Source organism: Paroedura picta, chromosome 15 (genome assembly GCF_049243985.1).
Source record: "Paroedura picta isolate Pp20150507F chromosome 15, Ppicta_v3.0, whole genome shotgun sequence".
Classification (NCBI taxonomy): Eukaryota; Metazoa; Chordata; class Lepidosauria; order Squamata; family Gekkonidae; genus Paroedura; species Paroedura picta.
In genome coordinates this window covers 14,209,751-14,232,165 of record NC_135383.1, presented here as the reverse complement: position 1 = coordinate 14,232,165, position 22,415 = coordinate 14,209,751, and the positions used below count along the sequence as shown (strand labels likewise).

The window sequence follows — 22,415 nt, the reverse complement described above, 5'->3', positions numbered from 1 at the left end:
TTGACCTGCCGCTTGGCTGCAGGATCCTTTCCCTTGGCCTTTGACAAACTCCGTGATCTGCGTGCAGATGCCACCTACTCCGTGTATGCGTGCGCACACCAGCCGTGTATGTGTGCACACACCGAGTTATTGACCCAATGGTGCAAACATACATTCAGCACACACAACTAAGATGCTGGCTATTTCAACCCCATTCATACTCTGCAGGTATGAATCTGCTGAAGACCCCAGGGTCTCAGGAGGCCTACTTGGCCTCAACCAGGGCCAGGACCTTTTCGGTCCTGAACCCTACCTAGTGGAATGAGCTCCTGAACAAGCTGTGGGCCCTGTCAGGACTCTCTGAGTTCCGCAGGGCCTGCAAATCGGACCTCTTCCACCAGGCATTTGGTTGAGGCCGGGTGGGACCCCGGGGTTTTCAATCAGGTCCCCCCCTCCCTCCTAAGGCCCTATTGCACTGCAGTGCTAGACTGTGGAGGGGCCTAATTTCATCCCCTAGCCAGGTTTATTCCATCTTATGTTATGCTTTCAGTTACTATTTCATCTACACTGGCCAATGCCCGCAATAGGGGGGATGGTTATATTAGGTTGCCGCCCTCTGCCATATGCTGTAAACTGTTTTAATTGTTTTATGGGGATTTTAAATTGTATGGATGTTTCTGTTTTGTTAACCGCAGCAAGCCAGTTATGGGAGTGGCGTCATAAAAATAAAATAATAGTAATAGTAATAGTAATAGTAATAGTAATAGTAATAGTAATAGTAATAGTAATAGTAATAGTAATAGTAATAGTAATAGTAATAGTAATAGTAATAGTAATATTTCCTAGGGTCCCAAATTGGAGTTCATATATATTCAGGGACTCTGACAACTATACACACAGACACACACACACACAGTGCAACACACAAGTAAGCCCTGAAGGAAGCTTGTCCTTACTAAGCCACTTCGACTGGGTCGCCCCCCGACCGAGGAGGCCACGGAGCTGACGGAGCTGATGGAGGAACTGCTGGGGCTGTGGGTTAAGGCCGAGACCCCCATGGCCAGCCTCTTGCTCTTCTTGGCTTTGGCGGGGCTGGTGGATGGGAAGCCAATCCGAATCACTTTGTGTATAGGAGCAAAGAGGCCGAACTTGGGCGGGCACTGAAAATACCTGGAGGAGGAAGAGAGACAGGTGTAGATGAGATTCCAGCCGCTCTAATAAATCCAAAGCTCAGGCACGATGGGTCTCTTTCTCAGGGCTCGAAGACAAAACGGAGCCTCCATGTTCAGAGGCAGTCTCTCTGAAGACCAGCTGCTGCGGGGAGGGCTCTGGCTTCACCCTGCTTGCGGACTTAAGGAAGTATCTGAGGGGCTGAAATTAGAATGTGATGCTGCACTGGAAGTGTCACTCTAGACACATTGTGATTAAATTCATGCCCTTTCCAACCAGAAAAATGGTCAGCAATTTCTGCAAAAACCAGAAGTAGCTCAGGTCAGATTTCTGCGGAGATCCAGAGAACTTAACCGCACCCCATTTGAGCCCAAGAGTGACCTGGCTTTCCAGTGTCCAGCAGAAGGGGCCGGGTTTGCCCAAGACCAGTTTTGAACAGTCTGCACAAAGACGGGGCAGAACAGCTGCTTCAAAATGATTCATTTTTCTCCTCTGGTGGGAAAACTTGGAGAGAGTTCCTTTCCCTCCCTCCGCCTTGGCAGGGCCTTCCTTTGACAGACAGCCAGGACAGCTGCCGGCTGCTTTCTGCAAATTTCGAGGAGGTATTTGGGGACAGCTGTGCACATCTGGGGAAGGCGCTTGGCAAGTTTATCAAAATCTCCCCTCGACTTTTTCAGTGAGTGGACGGATTGTTGTGCGTGAGTCCTCTGCTCTGCTAATATTGCCTCTGCGTTCACCCTTGGGAAAGCAGCAGCCCACCCCACATACAAAGCGTCCCCCCCCGTGCCGCTTGGCCTTCCGAATCTGCCCCCCTCAAGGGTAATTTTCCTCTTGAGAGCCTTCTTGTTCCTTAGCTGTTTGAACCCTCACCATGGAAAACTTCCAGATAACGAGCAGCTGCCTTTTGCAAAAGAAAAAACAACTCTCTTAAAAAGGACGTTTGAGCAGCACCTGACTCAGTCGTACTCTGCTCTGAAGCAGATTTCTTTTTGCAGAGTTCGAGAGCAAAAAAGAAGAAGGAAGAATTAACGCAACTCCCAAATCGGCACCTTCTCCCCTCCCTCCAACCCAGTTATCCACCTCTGCGAGTTTTCTGGAAGAGGAACCAAAGTGTTGGACAAGTCCCAAAAAAATTCTCATAAAAATATATTCAGAGCACATTTTATTGCACAGCGCTAAAGGTCAATTAAAAACAGTGCCTTAAAATCTCAGTAGAAAATGAACAAAATATAAAAATAAGAAGAAAAAAATGCTATGAGTCACACAAGATATGCCCAGATAACAAATCGGCCTAAGTTACAGATCCACACATCCATAAGCATCCATAAACAAAAAGCTTTTTACACTCAGGAAGGTTGAATATAAGTCCTTATCGCACTACACCGAGGGACCACGAAATCTCGTGGGGCTATGTTGTGACGGAGAGAATTCACGATCACCTAATAGACCCGTTTCTGTAAACCTTTCCTGGATCTTTGTGCAGATGCCTGCAGGCACCTCTGTGTAGTACAGTAAAGACTTCCATTCAAATTTCTGGGCTGTAAAACGTTTTTCGTTTCTGGATATTTATGTATGTGCGGATCTGTAAGGGACCTTCAAAGAAGATTTGTTGAGGTCAAAACTCGTCGGGTAGATTCATTCTAGCTTATTTTGTTACCTGAGCATATTTTGGCTGGTTCATAGCATTCTTGTTCATTTTCTACTGAACTTTTAGAACTGCAATAAAACATGTATTTATTATACTTTAATGTTAATTATTTTTTGACTTCTCGGCTTCTTTATTCATTTATTTTATTTTCTTAGATTTTTTATACCGCCTTCCCATACGGCCCAGGGCGGTTTATATGGGACCACTGTGGGATACACAGAACGTTATACATTAATAACAGTAACAACCATATATCAATAACAATTCCAATGGTAAATATAAGTTTGACAGGTTACCATCATTAACTCATTGAACAATTTAACAAAGCCCCTAGGGAGCTCAGAAATGTTCAGATTATGGAGGTTATGATATGAGGAGTTCCTAGTTTGTGTTATGGGTTGGCTTTCTTTCTTCCCCCCTTCCCTTTTTGGTTTTCTGGAACAGACCAGAAAGCAGTTAAGAACTTTGAAAGCACCCAGCATCCATGCCCCTTGCCAGAACAGCTGGCCTGAAGGGCTGGTCTGGGGGTGGTCCCTCACACACTCACACCCCAGTCAGCTCCTGCCTCAGGAGTCCCCTGGCAACTTGATATCACTGGGGTCACAGGGAGAGCTACAGCAGCAGTTCCAGCACTTGGGGAGAAGAACGTCTTTGGTGCTTTATGCATGCAAATCTGAGGGCAGATTTTCAGAGCAGTAGACCTTTAATCCTGACTTTGGATCCAGTGCCCACGTAACACACCAGTCCTTTTCCTCCAATGGATTTATTCTGCAGCTACAATCTGAAAAATACACTTTTCCAAGTCAGGATGGAATATCAGTTGTGTTATATGGGGGAGGGACGTTGCTCAAAGCTTTAACAAACATTTACAAGGTTGCCCTCTCGCAGCTGTGCAGAAACATCCAGCAAGCCCCTTCTGTTTAAATCCTCATGGTTCAGGAATTGTGCGTGTAAGAGTTCAAAAAAAAAAAAAAGAACTTGACAAACAGCTGGGAAGCTCCATTTTCTATATTGCTGAGCCCCAGAAGGGTTCTCTGCTGTGTTATCGGCCACTGTGAAAAACGGGGATGAGTCATGGAATCATAGAGTTTGGAAGGGATCTCTGGGGTCATCTAGTCCAACCCCCTGCATAATACAGTTCTTAACTACCTACCCACCTACAGTGACCGCAATTTCTTGCCCAATCTCACACAATCTCATAATATGGGGGACAGATGACATGGTCGAACCCACTGACAATGGCATTGCAAACTGTGATAATTGGTAATGTGTGTGTGTGTGTGTGTGTGTGCACATGCACACATCTGTGCAATGTTGGCTGCAATTTGTAAGGGGGAGGCATCCTCTGGCAGAAACTCTGGAGAACTTGTTCAGTCTTGTGCCACTAAATTGAGAAAAAAATCAGGGTGGGTGTGTCTTTTCACCACTGCTCTAGCACAGCTGCATTTCCTGCCCCTCCTTTCAAATTTGCATTTCCCCCCCCCCTTCTCTTTGTGTTTCTCTAATTTGAGCCTGCACACTGGTCGTGATCTTGGGCAATTTTTTAAAGAGCCCCTCCTGTCCTGATTGCACTCTTCCCTCCCAGTGCATCAATCCCAAATGATTCTTAAGTTCTGCAATTTGCAGAAAGTCCGTGTAGCTCAGTCACCATTTTAATGTTAGCCTTCCGGAGACAATCAAAATGCCTTGCCTCCAAACTGTTCACTAACGCATTAAGGGGGAGAATGTTTCTAAAGCTTTGGGCTTTCCAGTCCAGCATCTCTCTTTCTTTACATCTCATATCAATTTCATTCTGTGCTGAACATTTGCCCCCTTCGTTTTGCTTGCTTTCAACACTAAAATCCCCCCCTTTTTCTTGCACCGGGGACTGTGTCATTTGCCTCCTCTCCTATTCCCTTTTCAAGTCAATACCAGCAAGGAATTAAACCTTGTGCAGCTTCTTTTAAACTCCCCCATCAATTAATTTTTTAATTCAGTGATCCGAGACTAGTGATAGTCTCATATTGATAGACTCATGTCACTTTTTTTTAAATGTTAAATAACGGGGAAATAGAACTTGTATACCCATGAAGGGGAGGGGGTGGTAGAAAGTGCAGAGTGAGCAGAATGACCTTGATGTGGGTGGGGGAGTGATCTTCAAGGAGTGGCAAAAAAGGCTGGAGAGAAAATCCAAGGGAATCTGCATGTTTTTGAATTCCCTTCGACTGGAAAGCAAAAAGGGAAGAATCAGCACAAAAGCACTTTTTGAAAAACTGGGGGGGGGGGACAAAAAGTGAACTGAGTGCTGAAGGGAGGAAAACCACTGTAGAATGACAAAGAAAACCCAAGGGATATTTTAGCCTCTATCTTCTTCCCTATTCTTCCTAAGATGGGAAAGATGGAAAGGGATCATGACTTGGTGGTAGAGCCATCTGATTGGCACTTAGACGATCTCAGGTTCAATTCCTGGGACCTCCAGTTAAAAGGACCTGGCAATGTGATCGTCCCTTGCCTGAGACTTTGGCAAGCTGCACCAGCCTTGACCAACCAATGGCTCAACTCAGTATGAGGCCCCTTCATGTGGTCGTTACCGTTCAGTACCTTGTTCCAGCCACGGCGCCGTCATTCTTCCCCAAAGGTTCATCCAATTCCACTCCACACCACTCTCCTTTGGCAAAATCTGTTTCCCCCACATAGCGTACGACTCCTGTTTTTGTCCCACCAACCTGTTGATTATTGACAGGAGAGAAGAGAAAGAGAGAAGGCATTTAGAACTCTAGATGAGTTCTTGTCAGTGGCTCCTAAAGCAAAAGCATCTCTCCCGGTGATCAACGTGTGGCTAAAGAAGGATTTGGAGGCTGGTAAAATGGGCAGATTCACTTATTTGTTTTGTTTCTTCCTCCAGTTTGGGGAAACACGATTCTGTTGATTGGAATACTTAATGCTACCGCATCACTATTCTGATACGCGTTTTCATGTAACGTCAAGGTCAATATTTTCAGACACACAATGAGAAGGTAAGTAACAAAGTGAACATAAAGACAGGACACAGGAAGAAGAGTTGATTTTATACCCCACTTTTCACTCAAAGGAGTCGCAAAGCGGTTTACAATCACCCTCCCTTCCTCTCTCCACAAAAGACTGAAGGAGGCTCCACAAAACAGGGTGGGGCAATCAGAAGCCGCTTTGAGAGGCCTTCTAGTAGTGAAAAATGGGGGTAAAAAACCAACTCAAGAGAGAGAAGTGAGTTTAAAAGGTAAACTTTTTCAAATGCGCACAACTGTTGAAGAAATGATGGGTCATGGAGGAATGTGAGGTCAAGACACGGCTATATTATGATAACCCCTTGAGGTTTCCAAGGCAAGGCAAGACGTTCAGAGGTGGCTTACTGTTGCCTGCCTTTGTATAGCAACCTGGGACTTCCTTAGGTCTCCCATCCAAGTACCAACCCTGCTTCAGTTCCAAGATCCAACTCTGCTGATTGGCCATTGCCTGCCTCTGTGCAATGACCCAGGACTTCCTTAGGTCTCCCATCCAAATCCTAACCAGGACCGACCCTGCTTAGCTTCCAAACTTTGATGAGAATGAGATCAGGCTAGCCTGGGCCTTCGGGAAAAGGGTAAACAATGAATACTAGTGCAAGCACAGACCAGAAAAAAGGAGTGATGAAACCCTCTTCATTTATGATTATTTTAACTGCCAGGCCCTTACAGTGTTGGGAATCAGGGTCGCGATGCACACCCTCCTCCCTGTTTGCTCCAAAAGGATTTGCAAATAGATTTTAAAGCCAATAATGAGGGATTGGAGGCTGCTGTTAATTGCATGACCTTGCTAGGACTCCCCCCCCCCTCACCCCTGTAGCTTTCCAGCCGCTGGACGCACCAAAGGAATTCACACGTGGCAGCAGGGAGGGGGCAGTGGGAGGGGTGGAATGCCATCTGACTGGCAAGCAAGCAGCTTTATTCAGCCTGGATAATCTGCTAATACTGCTCAAATAAACGTGCTTTTAATGAGAGAAAAAAAGGTTGCTGACAGTTCTGGTTGTTCCATCAGCGGAACAGATTTGCTGAATGCTATTTGCTGACAGATACAAGAGGGGAGAGTCCTCCGTGGATGCAAATAATGTTGTTATGGCTATTGATTAAGCAGCTGACCTTTCCGCTGGCCTTCGGTTCGGTGGAAAAGAAGAAGGGTTGGTTTTTACACTCTGCTTCTCACTACCCAAAGGAGCCTCAAAGCGGCTTACAATCGCCTTTCCCTTCCTCTCCTTGCAACAGGCGCCCTGTGAGGGAGGCGGGGCTGAGAGAGCTCTGAGAGAACAGTCCAAAGAACACTGGGACTAGCCCAAGTTCACCCAGCTGGCTGCAAGTGGAGGACAAGTGGGGAGACAAGCCTGGTCCTCCAGATGAGAGGCCACTGCTCTTAAACTGCTGCACCACGCTGGCTTGTCCTCAAGGGCAAACGGATCCCTAGAACATGTTTCTTATCCATCCCATATAGTAGCAATGACTGATGCTTGTCCTTTTGCTTCTCTTCTCCTTCCTCCAAAGTACATTCTTTTCTTCAATAAACCTATTTTTGTTCTTTAGCAGCGTGTGCTCAGCTTTTCCAAGCACGTTTAGGCTCTGCCAACACCCGGGACCTTCTGCCTACAGAACAGATGCCTTATGACTGAGCTGTGCCTGCATCCCAGACAAACAGATCGTGCAGTTAACCTCGAGGACCAGGGCTGGTTTATATATGTAGTACACATAGGATGCACAATGAGCCCCACGCTTCCTGGGCCCCCACAAGCTGCCTTCCCCCATAGATCAGGGCTATAGCCTCTCTCTCCTTCACCCTGTTTCCTCTTTAAGGGCACTCAAGTGACACCTCTTTCTACTGTCGAGGGCCCTGGAACCCCCAATCTGGCTGCTCCTGCTGCAATCATATTCTTCTTGGGCCCTGAAAATCCTGGGGCCACAGGTCCTGCAAATCCTTAAACCAGTCCTGTCGGGGCCTCTCCCCTTCCAAGGACACGGATCCAACCTGGAACATTCTACTGTTAGGGTAGCATGAACCGGCAGTGCGCTCTTCCCCCCCCCCCCCCCCCGTGCAATCTCTCAGGACTTCCATTCACGCTCCTTACTCCATACGGTGTCTTTCTGACAGGTATGATCATGAGTGGGATTCCGCGTGTTGCCCGTAACCCCCCCTCCCCCCCCGTCCTTTCAAGTTCACTTTCTTTTTAATCGCTAAAGCCGAGATCTCGGTTATGGAAGGACCCTCAGCCGCAGCTGAGCCTTTGACAGCCTTCAAAAAGCCACATGGTGAAAATTATCCCAGGGGAGTCAGAGGGAGGAAAAACCTAGAATTACTCTGTCTCGTAATTATGGGTTGTCAGGGCTCCAAGACCGCCCACTTTTTCCTTGCCACGGCAGACCGCTGGCGTCCGGGCGCCTTGGCGGAAAGGCGCACAAGCGGAACACTAAACGAGGAAGACATGTTTGCACACAGACAGGGTTAATTGGGAACAGGCTCTGTCCCTGAACGTATTCCCATGTTGACTTTCAGGCCTGGTTTGCAAGGAGAGTCGGACGCAACCCCCTCCCCGCACATGATTATTGAATCAGATCCTTCATCGAGGTCTGTATGGTTTGTTCAGATTGGCAGCAGCTCTGCTGGGTCTCCGGTGGAAATCTCTCCCATCACCTCCGGCCTGGTCCTTTCCACTGGAGATGCCGAGGATTGAACCGGGGACCTTCTGCACGCCAAGCAGAAGATCTGTTCCTGAGCCACAGCCCCTCCCCATTGAGTAGGAGCACCCAGCACCCAGCCAGCCCCTTCCCATAGAGAGAAGCTGGATCTTACCCCTACCCATAGGGATAGAATCATAGAATAGGATGCTAGTAATATTCGTGTTTCTGTAATAGGAAGACAGTCCTGATTCTCTTAGACCTACAAGGTTACTCTACATAAGCGCAGAGGCTAAAGCCAGATTGGAAGGCTATTATTTTATTTATTTATTTACCATATTATATGACATGTGTAATATAGCCAGGAGATACTAAGCTCATCTGGCAGCCTGGCAAGTGATGTTCAGAGTTGATCAGATCCATGGAGTCTCTCCTAGACCAGAAGTTTTGAGATTCACTACAATTACGGCCCTAATGCCACCTGCTAAGGCCCCCCCCCCAAGCTTCGCCCTTAAGTGAAGGGTTCTTCTTTCTTTTCCCAGCAATTCACCACTTTCCCAGAAGATTCAAAATGACGGGTTGGCGCAGGGTTTAAAAAGAGTCCGAGGTGGGGGAGATGCAGGCTGCTTCTGTGCATGTCTGATCCTCAGCAAACCAGACCACGCTTCTAAACAGCAATTCCCAAAATAGTGTGCCGGGAACAGGGCAACAGACGCTTCCACGCTAAGCCGTTTATTTGCAGGGGGGAGCACCTCTCTGCAAGATGTGATGCGTGTGCAAAGACATACACTTTCCCCTGCTTTTTCCTTATGTTGGTGTGTGGTGTGCGGGGCGGGGGAGAATTGCTCACGCCAACTCTGTTGGATGCTTTTAAACAAGCTGCCTGTGACCGAAAGCGGCCTACCTCTACTGAGTCACGGTGGTGTGAACCGTTTCCAAAAGGGCTATAAACTGCGTTGACGGTTTAGCACAGGGGTAGTCAAACTGCGGCCCTCCAGATGTCCATGGACTACAATTCCTAGGAGCCCCCTGCCAGCGAATGCTGGCAGGGGGCTCCTGGGAATTGTAGTCCATGGACATCTGGAGGGCCGCAGTTTGACTACCCCTGGTTTAGCATAAGGTTGCCAGCTCTGGGTTGGGGGAAACCTGGAGGTTTTTTGGGGGGGCAGAGCCAGGAGTGGGTGGGATTTGAGGCAGGGAGGGACCTCCGGGGAGTGTAATGCTATGGAGTCCCCCCTCCAAAGCAGCCATTTTCTCCAGGGGAACTGATCTCTTTGGCTTGAAGAGGAGCTATAATTCTACCCCGACTTGAGCGGCTGCCGAAAGAGGCAGAAAACAGAAACACACACAAAAAAAGAGTAATTGCTGAAGGTGGCAAGTTTTCAGTTGCCCTGTCAAAGTCCTCTTTTTGATGATTGGAATTTGTTTGGCCTAGCAAAGATCCGTGAAGCTGGGACCCCGCTCTGGAGACACCCCCAGCATCTTTGCCAACACCCCACTGGAGAAAACCGTCCCAGTCGGGACACATCTGTCCCAGCCAATCCCGACTGCTTTGAAAGCAACGTGCCAAATACGAAACCGGCAAGAAAACCGGGCAAGAGCAAAGCTATTCTCCCCGTCCAGCAGAGCAGCCGCCAACTCAGAGCTCGAAAAGGGAGCCAAAAAGCAATTATCTTATTTCCTTAATGGAAAAGGCTCCGTCTATCCAAAAGGGCCTTTGAGTACAAAGATAAAAGCCACGGTGGCGAAAAGGAGGGGGAGAGGGAGGGTTCTCCCTTGCAGTTTGAGTCTTGGGGGTGCTCCTGGAAGCCTCTCGTGGCAAAATGGGGTTACAAAGAGAGAAAGGAAAGTGTGCAGGCAGGGAGCCCATCAAAAGATTGTTTAGGGCTCAGTTCTTCGTTGTTTAACGCAATGAAAGAAAATGGACATTTGTTTGTGAGGCTGAGAGAGTTCTGAAGGCACTCAGGTCCCAAGGTCACCCAGCAAACTTCAAGCAGAGAATCAAACCTGGTTCTCTAGTTTAGAATCTGCGGCTAATGAGAACTTATGGTGGCCAGGACTTCTCCATCAAGTTGGGCTTGGCTCCTGTCTCCTGGGAGGAAACGACAGCTTTTGGAGGAATGCTAAAGGAGATCTGGTGAGACCGAGAGACGACTCGGAGAATCCTTCACCCGACGCTTCACCCGACTCCTCCCAGCTCACTCACAGCAACCAGGAGGGGAAGGGCCGGGATCACAAACAGCTGGTCAAGCCACTTGTGGGATTTTGGACTCAACAGCTGAAATGTTATTACAGTTGTGCCAAATGTTTTTGCCTGTTGGTATCGAATTTGCAAGCCACCTGGGGGTAGGATGGCTTCTGTCCTATGGGAAACCAAGTCTCCGGAATGGTTTGAAACCTTTTTTCCATCTGGCCCAAGCCTTCAAGGGGGAGATGGCGGACATCCTCGACAGACAGAAGTTGGAGATACAAATAATAATTCTTGCTATGTTTTTCAAAGTGCAAATACAAGGTTCCAGTGAAAGGGCCAAGGAAAGGTACAATTAGAACACGAGCCCATCAGGGAGGGGCATCATACGTGACATGTTATTTTTGAAGCAGTCAGGATTGGCTAGGGCAGATGTTCTGCAAGTGAGATGGAAAGACAGGGACAGTTTTCCGCAGTGGGGAGTCAACAAAGACATCTGGCTGTCTCCATAGCTGTGTTCCAGGCTGCACGGAGCTTTCGTAGGTCAAAAAAATACTATAATAATCCAAAGAGGGCTTTAAAAGGGAAGTAGAAAGGTTTCCACACCACCTTCAGTCATTACAAGCTTTGTACCTCTGTTTTCTGCCTCTTTTGGAAGCCGCTAGGGATGCCAGTGTCCAGGTGGGACTAGAGGATCCCTAGAATTATAGCTCATCTCCAGGTGACAGATCAGTCCCCCCCTCAGAGAAAATGACTGCTTGGGAGAGTGGACTCCATAGCATTATCCTTCCCTGAGGTCCCTCCCTGCCCCAAATCCCACCCCCTCCTGGCTCCTCCCCCAAAGTCTCCAGGTATTTCCCAAACCAGAGCTGGCAACCCTAGGAAGTAGAGATGCCCGTCCCCAGGTAGAACATGGAAATACCCAGGAATTATAGCTCAGCTCCAGGAGACAGAGATCAGTTCCCCTGGAGAAAATGGCCACTTTGGGGGGGGGGGGGTAGACTGCATAGCATTCTACTCCACTGAGGCCCCTCCCCTCCTTAAATCCCGCCCAAAGTTTCCAGGTCTTTTCCAATCCAGAGTTGGCAACCCCACCACCTGCCCCTTCATAAAGATGAACAAAATTGATTCCAGCATAAGCTTTCGTGAGTCAGGGATCATGTCATCAACTACATCCCCAGCAGACACCTAAAGACACCACAAGTCCCTCCCACCCTTCCGTTTCTTGTAACTTTATACACGTGTGCCATAAATGTGTCCGTTTTCTTACAAAGCGAGCTCTGATTCATGAAAACCAATACTGGGACTAGAGCTGGTAGGAGCAGCAGCAGGAGGTAAATAAAGACAAAACCGCAACATTGAGACAATCACTGGGTCACTTCTCGGGAAAACCTGGCCATGAAGTAAGGTCGCTCTAGGAATCACTGGAAACTCTATGATGACAATGAGCATGATGATTATTGGTTTGATTATTGGGCTGATCCTGCATTGAGCAGGGGGTTTGACTAGATGGCCTGTATGGCTCCTTCCAACTCTATGATTCTATGATTCTATGATTTCTAGACTGCCCTCTCAGTGGATATAAACATCATAATATTAACTACAAACACACAATAAAATGAGAGTTAAACTAAAATTAGATTGTGCAACAACGTCAGCACTGTTTTTACCAGAGTTTCCAACAAGTTCTAGAGCTATCCAGTGTTGCTTCTAGGTTTTCTCCAGAGGCAAGATTACAATTTTGTTGACGTTGCATGCCTCCCACGCTCTTAAAATTCCTGGCAACCCTAGCTGGGCCAAACTTGTCATTTTTAAGAGGCCACTGGGTTCTCGCTTAATTTTTCTGCAATAGACGAAAACAACTACCCGTCAGGAAAGGCACGTGCCTCTGAGCTTCAGAAATAAAACGCGTTCAGGGGCTGAGATCTCAGCCAGGTCTTGGGAAGATTCCACCCGGAAGGCTGATAGATTTAGTAACTAGAACGTCATTCTGCTTTAATCAGATGAAGCGAGCTTTCAACTCAAGGATTATATCCTAAAAAACAGTGTCAAGTTTTTAAAATGCTACTGGAATTCTACAGACTAACGTGACGACCTGCCTGAAATCAATCTGAACCCTGTTTTCAGTAACAAGGTATGTCCTACAAGGGACTCTGGCTCACTGGCTTCTTCTGTTAGGAAAATCTCAAAGTCCAATCCCCAAATGGGCTCATTAAACGACCCCAGCAATGACCTTCTAACTTGAGGCCCCGGAGAGTCACGACATGAAGCCCGCTAGTCTGACTTGACCAAAGGGACACTGTATGGTCATATGAAACAAAGTAATCATCAAATATTCTTGCTTCGCCCATTCAACCCCATTGAGGCATAACTTTCCTGCTTCCTCTAGATTCTTGGTTTCTTTTTTTCTTAAATCACTGACAACACCTCGTGACCTAATGGGTTCAAGAATGGCTCATGGTAAGATTAAAAAATAGAGCCTCTTGTGGCGCAGGGTGGTAAGGCAGCAGACATGCAGTCTGAAAGCTCTGCCCATGAGGCTGGGAGTTCGATCCCAGCAGCCGGCTCAAGGTTGACTCAGCCTTCCATCCTTCCGAGGTCGGTAAAATGAGTACCCAGCTTGCTGGGGGGTAAACAGTAATGACTGGGGAAGGCACTGGCAAACCACCCCGTATTGAGTCTGCCATGAAAACGCTGGAGGGCGTCACCCTAAGGGTCAGACATGACCTGGTGCTTGCACAGGGGATACCTTTACCTTTACCTAAGATTTAAAAAAATAAAATAAAGAAACTCACAAGGACACGGTCTCCGAGCCGGAAGTCTTTATCCCCTTTTTTAACCGATCCGCTGTCCGAGAGGTTCGATCCGGACTCGTTCCCCGTCTTCATGGTGCTGTTGAGGACGCTCTCCCTCAATGGGATGACACGGGTGGAGAGGGGCGGCGTGGAGGTCCCCGAGTGGAGAGACAAGTTCTGAGCAGTCAAGGACTCCACGGAATGAGCGTCGCTCCCGGAGCCCTCCGCTGTGGGCTGTCGGGTCAGCTTGGAAGGCCGTGTGAAAATCCCCTGCAGCGGCTGGCACTCGAAGTAGCGCACCCCCCCGACGGAACCATCGTTCTTCCCAACCGGGTCATCCAGAACTACCCCAGCCCACTGTCCGGGGGCAAACTGGGTCTCTCCCAGGTACTGGATGACGCCCGGCTTCACTCCGTTCACCCAGACGCGTTCACCCACCACGAAGTCTCCCAGGAAGTCATCGCCCACCTCAGCGATCTTGGACCCCGGGGGCTTCTCGGCTGTGACTGAAGAGGTGGAGCCCTGTTTGTGTAAGGGGGAACCTGTAAAATCAAAGAGGAAAAGGTTAAGGCAGAGCTCTTCCCAAAGTCCTATGTTTTTTAAAGGTTTAAACCAGGGGTAGTCAACCTGTGGTCCTCCAGATGTCCATGGACTACAATTCCCATGAACTCATGGGGCAGGGGCTCACGGGAATTGTAGCCCATGAACATCTGGAGGACCACAGGTTGACTACCCCTGGTTTAAATGATTGGTCATCTGGACACTCTGTCAAAACATTCTACCCTCGTTCTTTTTAGAAAGCTGGAAAGGGGCAATTTCAGCTGTTGGTTGTGTGTGATCGATCCCACTTTTGTATCTGTGAAACTGGCTCTTGTTTCAAAAACTTGTAAAGTCCCTTTGAGCAGAAAAAGAAATATGACGAAAGAGATCAAGGTATGCGGATGTGTACACGTGTATGCTGCATAATTGCTCTCAAGCCACTCTCAGCACTGTGATGGTAAAAACAACAAAAAGTAAAAACAACATCATTTGCTTTGCTTCTTGGAATAAGCAAAGACCACAAAAAAAAAATCACGAAACTCCATCTCACTGACTTTGGCCATATCATGCGATCCAACTCAACAGAGAAAGCAATTTTGCTAGGACTGGTCAGTGGGAAAAGGAAACCAGGCCGACAAATAACGCAGTGGGGTTAGATGTACGATCAAAAGGGACACTGGCCGGAATACTGCACAACTCAAAGAAACGGTAGTTGTGCCATAGGATCGCCAAGAGACCAACTCAACTGAATGGCTCACATCATCATCAACTGGTACTCTAGAGATATTTTATCATTGAGGGTCTGTTCCTCGCAAGAACATAACAATTATCCCAATGGGATGGGCAACGCATCTGTCATTTCACCCTAACGGTGCCCTCTGAATGGGACATCCTCCTTCCCCTGCCTTCTCCTCCTCTCCCACACCTGATCGTCAGAGGCACACTGCCTCTAAACATGGCGGCTCCATCTAGCTGCCACGTCTTGTAGCCGTAACAAGAAAGCAGAGAGGGGAAGGCCACCCCTGACCGCAGGCACCTTTGCTTCGATGGCCGCAGCCTAGAATCACAGAAGCAGCCTGGACATTTCACAGAAGCCGCCAAAGTCGTGCACCCCCTTAGGAGATTTTCCCCAGATCGCCCATGCTCTGCCTTATCTGTCTCTTCCAGCTTTGTCCCGAAGTTTAAACGGGCCTGACAGATTCCGTTCCGCAATCAGAGAAGAGCCTCCCCCCAGTTCTTCCTGGGTTCAGAAAAACCCCAACAGCCTTGCCCAAAGAGGAAAGGCAAATGGGTGTTCCATTCCGGTTGCCGCCACACCGGCTGCCCACTCAAGCATCAGGAAGGGGGCTCCAAGCACACTGACCTTTTCAAGCTCCTGGGTCGCAGTTCGCAGCCAGGGCCCAAGCCCTGCCCGCCGGGAGCTGCCAGCCAGAGAAGGTAACACAAAGAAGAAAAGGAGCCCTGCCGGATCAGACCAGCGGCCCATCTAGTTCGACACCACCGCAACCGAGATGGAGCAAGGCAGCCTGAACTCAGCCCTGCCGTTGGCCCGGCCCCTCTTGTTGGCAGCAGAGCCCAGCACTTAATCCCGTTATGCCCACGAAGGAGGCCCTGCCAAGAATGCCAGCTGTCAGGAGGAGCAGAAAAGCAGCGGAACTGACCCGTCGCCATGGCATTCCGGCCCCTCCAGAAAAGCGATGACTCCGTGGGAAAAGAGAACAAGTATCAGGCTTCCCTCAGACACCCACGGGGGAAAGCAAGGCTGTCTTTCCACCCGTAGCAGCGCAGGTTAAATGAGATGGTGTACAAGGACCAAGTTTGGAGGTGGGGGCAGTCTTGCTGTCTTACCAGCGACCATGTTGAATTTGTTTCATCGGCAGGGAAAAAGCACGTCTCTTGTGGACTATTAGCCATGGACCTAGTTCTTTTAAAACCTTTTCAGGGTTTAAGGAACCCTGGAAGGGGTGCCATGCCCCTTCAGAGAAATGGGTGTGGAAGTAAAATGCAGGAGCCAGCCAATCAATCATGAAGAAGAAGAACGAAAAAAGAAGAAGGGAGAAGGGAGAAGGAAGGAGGAGGAGGAGGAGGAGGAGGAGGAGGAGGAGGAGGAGGAGGAGAAGGAGAAGGAGAAGGAGAAGGAGAAGGAGAAGGAGAAGGAGAAGGAGAAGGAGAAGGAGAAGAAGTAGTAGTAGTAGTTATTCCTCAAGCACCAAGAACACAGAGTATCACTGCTCCAGACATAAGAACATCAGAGAAGCCATGTTGGATCAGGCCAGTGGCCCATCCATTCTGACATTGTGACACATATTGGCTAAAACTCACGTGCCATCAGAAGGTCCATCAGCAGGGCCAGAACTCCAGAAGCCTTCCTGCTGTTGCTCCCCAAGCACCAAGAACACAGAGCATCACTGCTCCAGACATAAGACCACCGGCCAATGATCCATCCAGTCCAATGCTCTGTGTCACCCAGTGGTCAAAACCCAGGTGCCATCAAGAGGTCCACCAGCAGGGCCAGAACTCCTGAAGGCCCTCCCACGGTCACCCTCTGCAGGACCAACCCATTTTAAGCCACTGTCGGAAACTAACAGGCACATTCAAAATACATTGAAAGTCCTTCTATTATTCATGATTTCAAGCTCACCCACCTAGTCACTAATTGTTTTCCCCCCACACCAAAAAAACAAACAAAGGCAGGAGAAACGAGGCTGTCCAGGGGCAAAACCTCAGAATAACATGCATTGTTTGTCTGGTGTACAAAGCACTCTCTTTTTGCATTAAAATGCCTGAAGTCAGGCCCTGATGAGGTCAAGACGTGATATTTGGGATAAACGGTATGAGATCCAAGCACACACATCAGAACTTCCCATGCGGACTCTTGGCCACATCTATGAGGGAGAATCTCACACCGCTTCAGGGCAATCGTCTGCCGAGGATAACCAGTGGTGAAATCCACATTAATGGAATAGCGGGGAAGCCAGCATAAAAGACAGAGGCGGAGATCAAGGAGGGGGAATCTATCAGCTGTAAATTCTCGCTGCTCACCATGAAGAGTAAAATACAGGTTTTCCAGGCTAAAGAGAGACGTTCCCATCCATTAGCGCTCTTTGGGGGAACTGCCTTCGGGTGCCGTTGAGTACCCAAACAATGAGGCACTCTCTGCCCTCTGCAGGTTAGCTTGGGTGAACCGGAATAATAGATTCGCTCCCACTGGGGGTTCATTGTCTCCAGTCACAGCTTGAACCGGGCTGGAGGTTCTAATCTGGCTCTTTGAATGGGCGGGATCTTGTGACAGGCACCTGCCTAAGAAATCGTTCCAGTTTTTATCTCCGTTAAATCCATCGCTTTTCGGCAAAGGTGGGATATAAAAGGGTGGAAATGATGTTAAAAAAGAGCCAGCTTAGTGTAGAGAGAGCCAGTTTGGTGTAGTGGTTAGGAGTGCAGACTTCTAATCTGGCAAGCTGGGTTTGATTCCCCACTCCTCCACATGCAGCCAGCTGGGTGACCTTGGGCTCACCACAGCATTGATAAAGCTGTTCTGACTGAGCAGGAATATCAGGGCTCTCTCAGCCTCACCCACCTCACAGGGTGTCTGTTTTGGGGGGAGAAAAGGGAAGGCAAATATAAACTGCTTTGAGACTCCTTTGGGTAGAGAAAAGCGGCATATAAGAGCCAATTCTTCTTCTTCAGTAATATCAGAGCTCTCGCCGCCTCACCTGCCTCACAGGGTGTCTGTTGTGGGAAGAGGAAAGGGAAGGCAACTGTAAGCCGCTTTGAGACTCCTCCAGGTAGAGAAAAGCGGCATATAAGAACCAACTCTTCTTCTTCTTCTTCTAGAGAAAAGTGGTGTATCAGAACCAACTCTTCTTCTTCTAAAAGTCTCTGAGGCCCAAGTTTGAGTTTGGCAAAGCCTGTAGACATGAGGGCTTTTCAACATCACTCAAGGAACCCACGGCAGGGTGATGTTCAAGGATTTGCCGGAAAATTTACAACGTTATTCTACAGAACAACAGGGGAAAGCAGCAGGGCCCAATATGTAGGATTGGCAGCTTCCAGGTGGCACCTGGCGATGTCTCACTGTTACAATTGATCTCCAGGTGACCAAGGTCAGTTCACCTGGAAGAAATTTCTGCATTTGAGGATGGACTCTTATCACATTATACCCTGCCCGAGGTTCCCCCTGCCTTCCCAAAACATCACTTTCCCCTACTCCAACTCCAAAATCTGCAGGCGTTTCTCATCCCAGAGGTGGCAACAGACCAATCTCTCTCTGGGGTTGCCAAACTCCAGGATGGGAAATTTCTGGCAATCTGGAGGTGGATCCTAGGGAGAATAAGGTTTGGGAAAGGGAGAGATCTCAGAAGGGTGTCCACCCTCCGGAGCAGCCATTTTCTCCAGAAGAACTTATCTCTGTTGTCTGGTGACCAGTTGTAATTCTGGGAGATCTCCAGGCCCCACCTGGAAGCTGATAACTGTACTTTCAGCCTAGCCTACCTCGCAGGGTTCTTGTGAACATAAAATGCTTAATAATTGTTCCATATTGTACTGTGAGGATAAAAGACAGCACAACAGAAGCCACTTTCAGCATCTGTTAGAGAGAGAGAGAGACAGCGTCTACGCGAAGTACATGCATAAAACACAATATCAAATCACAAAAAAACCACCACAAGCAAGGGAAGATTTAATGTGGCCCTTGGTTTATTTATATGTTGTGTGGGCCTAAAGAGATACTCTCTTAATAAGCTCAAAATGGATCCCAAACACTGAAAAACCAATTAATTTTGTTGTTTAAGTGTACGGTTTTCTTAAGCCTGGTCATTCAAAGTCAGCTATTGCTCATCTTTGGCATAAAATCAAAACCACTAACAGAACACATCACTTCAGCACTGCTTCTGCAAGCTCTCTGGGTGCTGCTATTGCTAAGAAGAGCGTTTTTTCTTCTTAAAGAAGAGTTTGCAGAAAGCAGTTGAATTTGCTGCAGAGCAGGGGACCAAGCAACGGTGGGAGTCGAATCCGTGCCTGGCCAGCAGCCATCCGTTCGCAGCAAGCCAGAGCAGCCTGTAGGAAGAAGCTGTCGTTTCTCCAGAATTTGGCCAGGCACTCTAAAAAGAGCTACTGTACGTTTAAAAACCAATAAAAGAGCCAATTGTGCAAGCTGCGTTTCAGGCCCAGGAGATCAACCGTTTGCAGTGTACCAAGCCGTCCGTTGCATTTCGAGAGGGACGGGCGAGTTTTCAAAAGAGGGTTCTCTGCTAGTTTAAAATATGCCAGGATTCTGAGAGAAGAGTGCCAGCTCACTGCATTTCTGCAAAATAAATAAATAAATAATAACTGAAAGGGGATAGAAAACATACACCCAAGGGTTTTTCAACAAACCTTCCAGATAACCAGAGTCGCCCACCTCCGGTTAGGACTGGAAAACCTCCTGGAATTCCAGCTGCTCTCCAGACGATAAAGATCAGTTCCCCCGGAGGAAAAGGCAACTTCTGAAGGTGGGGTCTTTGCCCTCCTTTCCTGACTAAATGCCCTGCCCAAACTCTGAGCCTAAATTTCCCAGAATTTCCTAAGCCGGAGGCTGGCAACCCCAGGTGAAGAGATGCCAGGCAATGCCCCTGAGATTTCACTTACTTCTCTGAATGAGAAAGCTTCTTCATCCAAGAAACAAAAGCAAAACCTTGACCCATCAAACGGGTTTCCCTCTAACGAAGTGTACATAACGCTGTCCCGGCCAACTTTTCACAGACAAAAATAGCAGCACCGGCTATGGCACCTCCTATTATGGTGGCCAGGGCACATTGCCCGAACACACCTTCTGGCCTTATAAGGGGCTGTGGGTCACATCAGGGAAGGAACGGAGATTGCCAGAGACAGTTCATGTACAATTAGAGGGCCCGTGGGGGTACAACTGAGTGGGGGGCTAGAACTGTCAGTCTCCAGGTGGCGGCTGTCCGGATCTGCCCGGGTGCCAGCCTCCTGCCATGATCCTGTCGGCGTTACCTATTAATGTCCCTTGTCCGTCTGTGTATTGTCATCTGACAGTAGGGAGCGGGTCTGGGAAAGTTAACTGATTGGAACTGTTTTGCATTGCTTTGCAATGCAATTGGTCGCTCCTTTGTGTAGTCTAATTGCCAGTTTTCTCTTGGAACTGCGGGAGAGGGGAGCTTGGATGTTATCAGTGAGGCTGGCTTTGAGACAGCCTTGCAGGAATTTACAACGTCATGCATACCCGGACGCAGGGCTAGTTCCCGCGCTTTTCCCTGGGAACAGGGGAAACCTGCTCCATGTCTGATGGAGGGCGGGGTTTCGGGGGTTATATGGTTCCATGTATCGCCTATCAAACTTGTTTCAACAAGAACAGTCACGAGCTTTGGATTCACCACCTCCATGTGCTGCTTTTGCGGTTAATGCCAAGTGCGTTCGTTGAGAAAGTCGACAGGGATCTGACAGTGGCTGTGGAGACTTCCTGAGATTACAACTGATCTACAGGCAAGAGAGACCTGTTCACCAGGAGGAAATGTTTCAGAAGGTGAAGAGTCTCCCTTCTCTGAATCCCGCTCTCCTCCAGCTCCAATCCCAAAATCTGCAAGTGTTCCCCAACCGAGAGCCGGCAGCCCTGGGATCCCCAGAGCACATTCATTCATTCATTCATTCATTCATTCATTCATTCATTCATTCATTCATTCATTCATTCATTCATTCATTCATTCATTCATTCGCATTTGTATGACTGCCGAACTGGCTCACAGCGGTTTACAAGCATGTAAAAAACAGATTCAATCCAAAACAACAAAACAACAGGATCAACAGTATAAAACAATCTCCCCATAAGATAACTCTAAAATTCTACAATATTGCAATAGTGGTAATAATTAACAACTATCTGGTGGATGGGGTGGGAAGATCACAGTAATGTGGTGTTAGGCTCCAAGACCCTTGCACTGGAGACGCTAGGGTTACCAACCTCAAGGTGGGCCCTGGACAGCTCCCAGAATTACAACTGACCTACAGTGCAGTGATTCGTTCGTCTGGAGGAAATGACATCTTCCAAGGTGGGATTTTGGGCATCATATCCTCATTAAATGCCCTCCCCAAACAGAGCATGCAAACCTCCAAGCTGGTAAACTGTTCTATGACTGACACACACACACACACACACACACACAGAGAGAGAGAGAGAGAGAGAATGTGGCTTCTAATGAGACAAAGAACATCCAAAGCATTTTATTAGGGGAACGTTTGAACCCGACTTGAAACACAGCAAGGAAATGTCATTTGGAGTCACATTTGCACTATAAAGAAACTCTCAAAGAGCTAGAGTTTAAGAAAAAAAAGATGGAAGGAATTTGGATCACAGATGAAAGCGCTGAGGTTTCAGAACTGCCGAGCCGGGAGATGCATTAAACAGGATGTTGCACCGGAAATCACGGACGGCCGCTTGTGATGGGGCCGAGATGTTGCTGAGGGCTCTCCCACGTCAAAAGGGGATCTCAGATAGGGTGGCCAACTCCACCTGGGGAACTACCTGGAGATTTGGGGGGTGCAGTCTGGGGATGGTGGGGTTTAGGGAGGAGTGGGATCTCAGCAAGGTATAATGCTTAAAAAGAACACCCGGGAGAACGATTCATAGATTTCCCACGGTCTTTTATGACCCTGGCGTGGGGAGACGGATGGAAGCCCATATCAAAAAAGAGGGCTAGAATGTCCTGGTTGTTGTTGTTGTTGTTGTTGTTATTTCTAGACCACCTCTCTCCCAATATGGGCTCAGGACAGTTTACATCATAGTAAAATCACAACAATACATAATTTATTTATTTCCACATTAAAAATTATTAAAATTAAAACCAGTTCTCTGATTAGTGGCTAGTTTGAACTAACCAGTTAACCCATCAACCCATCAACCCATTAGCCCATCAACCCATTAGCCCATTAGCCCATTAGCCCATTAGCCCATTAACCAATTAACCAATTAACCAATTAACCAATTAACCAATTAACCAATTAACCAATTAACCAATTAACCAATTAACCAATTAACCAATTAACCCATTGACCAGTCAACCAGTCAACCAGTCAACCAATTAGCTCGTTAACTCGTTAACCCATTAACTTGTTAACTCGTTAACTCATTAACTCATTAACTCATTAACCCGTTAACCCATTAACTAACTAACTGTTAGTAACTACTCCCTCCCATATTCCAGCCATCTTTCCTTTACCAAGTCCCTGCTAGCATTCTGGTTGATTCCAAAGAATGTCAAAAAAAACGAAATGCTATAAATACTCCCTGTGCCCGGCTCATTGCTGCAGATGTCCAGAAAACAAATATAGTTGTGCCACACACAGATTAAACCAGGAGCGCCCAGCGTGGTGCCCAGGGGTGCTACGGTGGCCCCACCAACACCTTAAACCTGGCACCAGCCAAGTGTTTGTACAAAGTGGGCGGG

At 48.0% G+C, this 22,415-nt stretch overlaps 1 protein-coding gene and 1 long non-coding RNA gene across 9 annotated transcripts in view; both read right to left on the bottom strand.

Annotated features, from left to right (window-relative positions):
• The window catches only part of CLIP2 (CAP-Gly domain containing linker protein 2), a 64,716-nt gene that overhangs the window by 23,458 nt on the left and 18,843 nt on the right, over window positions 1-22,415 (bottom strand). For all 8 annotated transcript variants that reach the window (XR_013226865.1, XM_077312476.1, XM_077312474.1 and 5 more), the window contains 3 exons: window positions 13,435-13,976; window positions 5,378-5,502; window positions 936-1,149 (listed from right to left, as the gene is read on the bottom strand). Coding sequence is in view for 7 of the 8 variants with exons in the window: in XM_077312476.1 (XP_077168591.1) it covers window positions 936-1,149; window positions 5,378-5,502; window positions 13,435-13,976 (881 nt within the window). In the remaining variant the exon portion in view is untranslated. The remainder of the gene's footprint in view (window positions 1-935; window positions 1,150-5,377; window positions 5,503-13,434; window positions 13,977-22,415) is intronic.
• LOC143824787 (uncharacterized) lies at window positions 18,648-19,917 on the bottom strand. Its single transcript, XR_013226866.1, has 2 exons — window positions 19,600-19,917; window positions 18,648-19,276 (listed from the first exon to the last, which is right to left on the bottom strand). It is a non-coding gene; the product is annotated as an uncharacterized LOC143824787 (long non-coding RNA).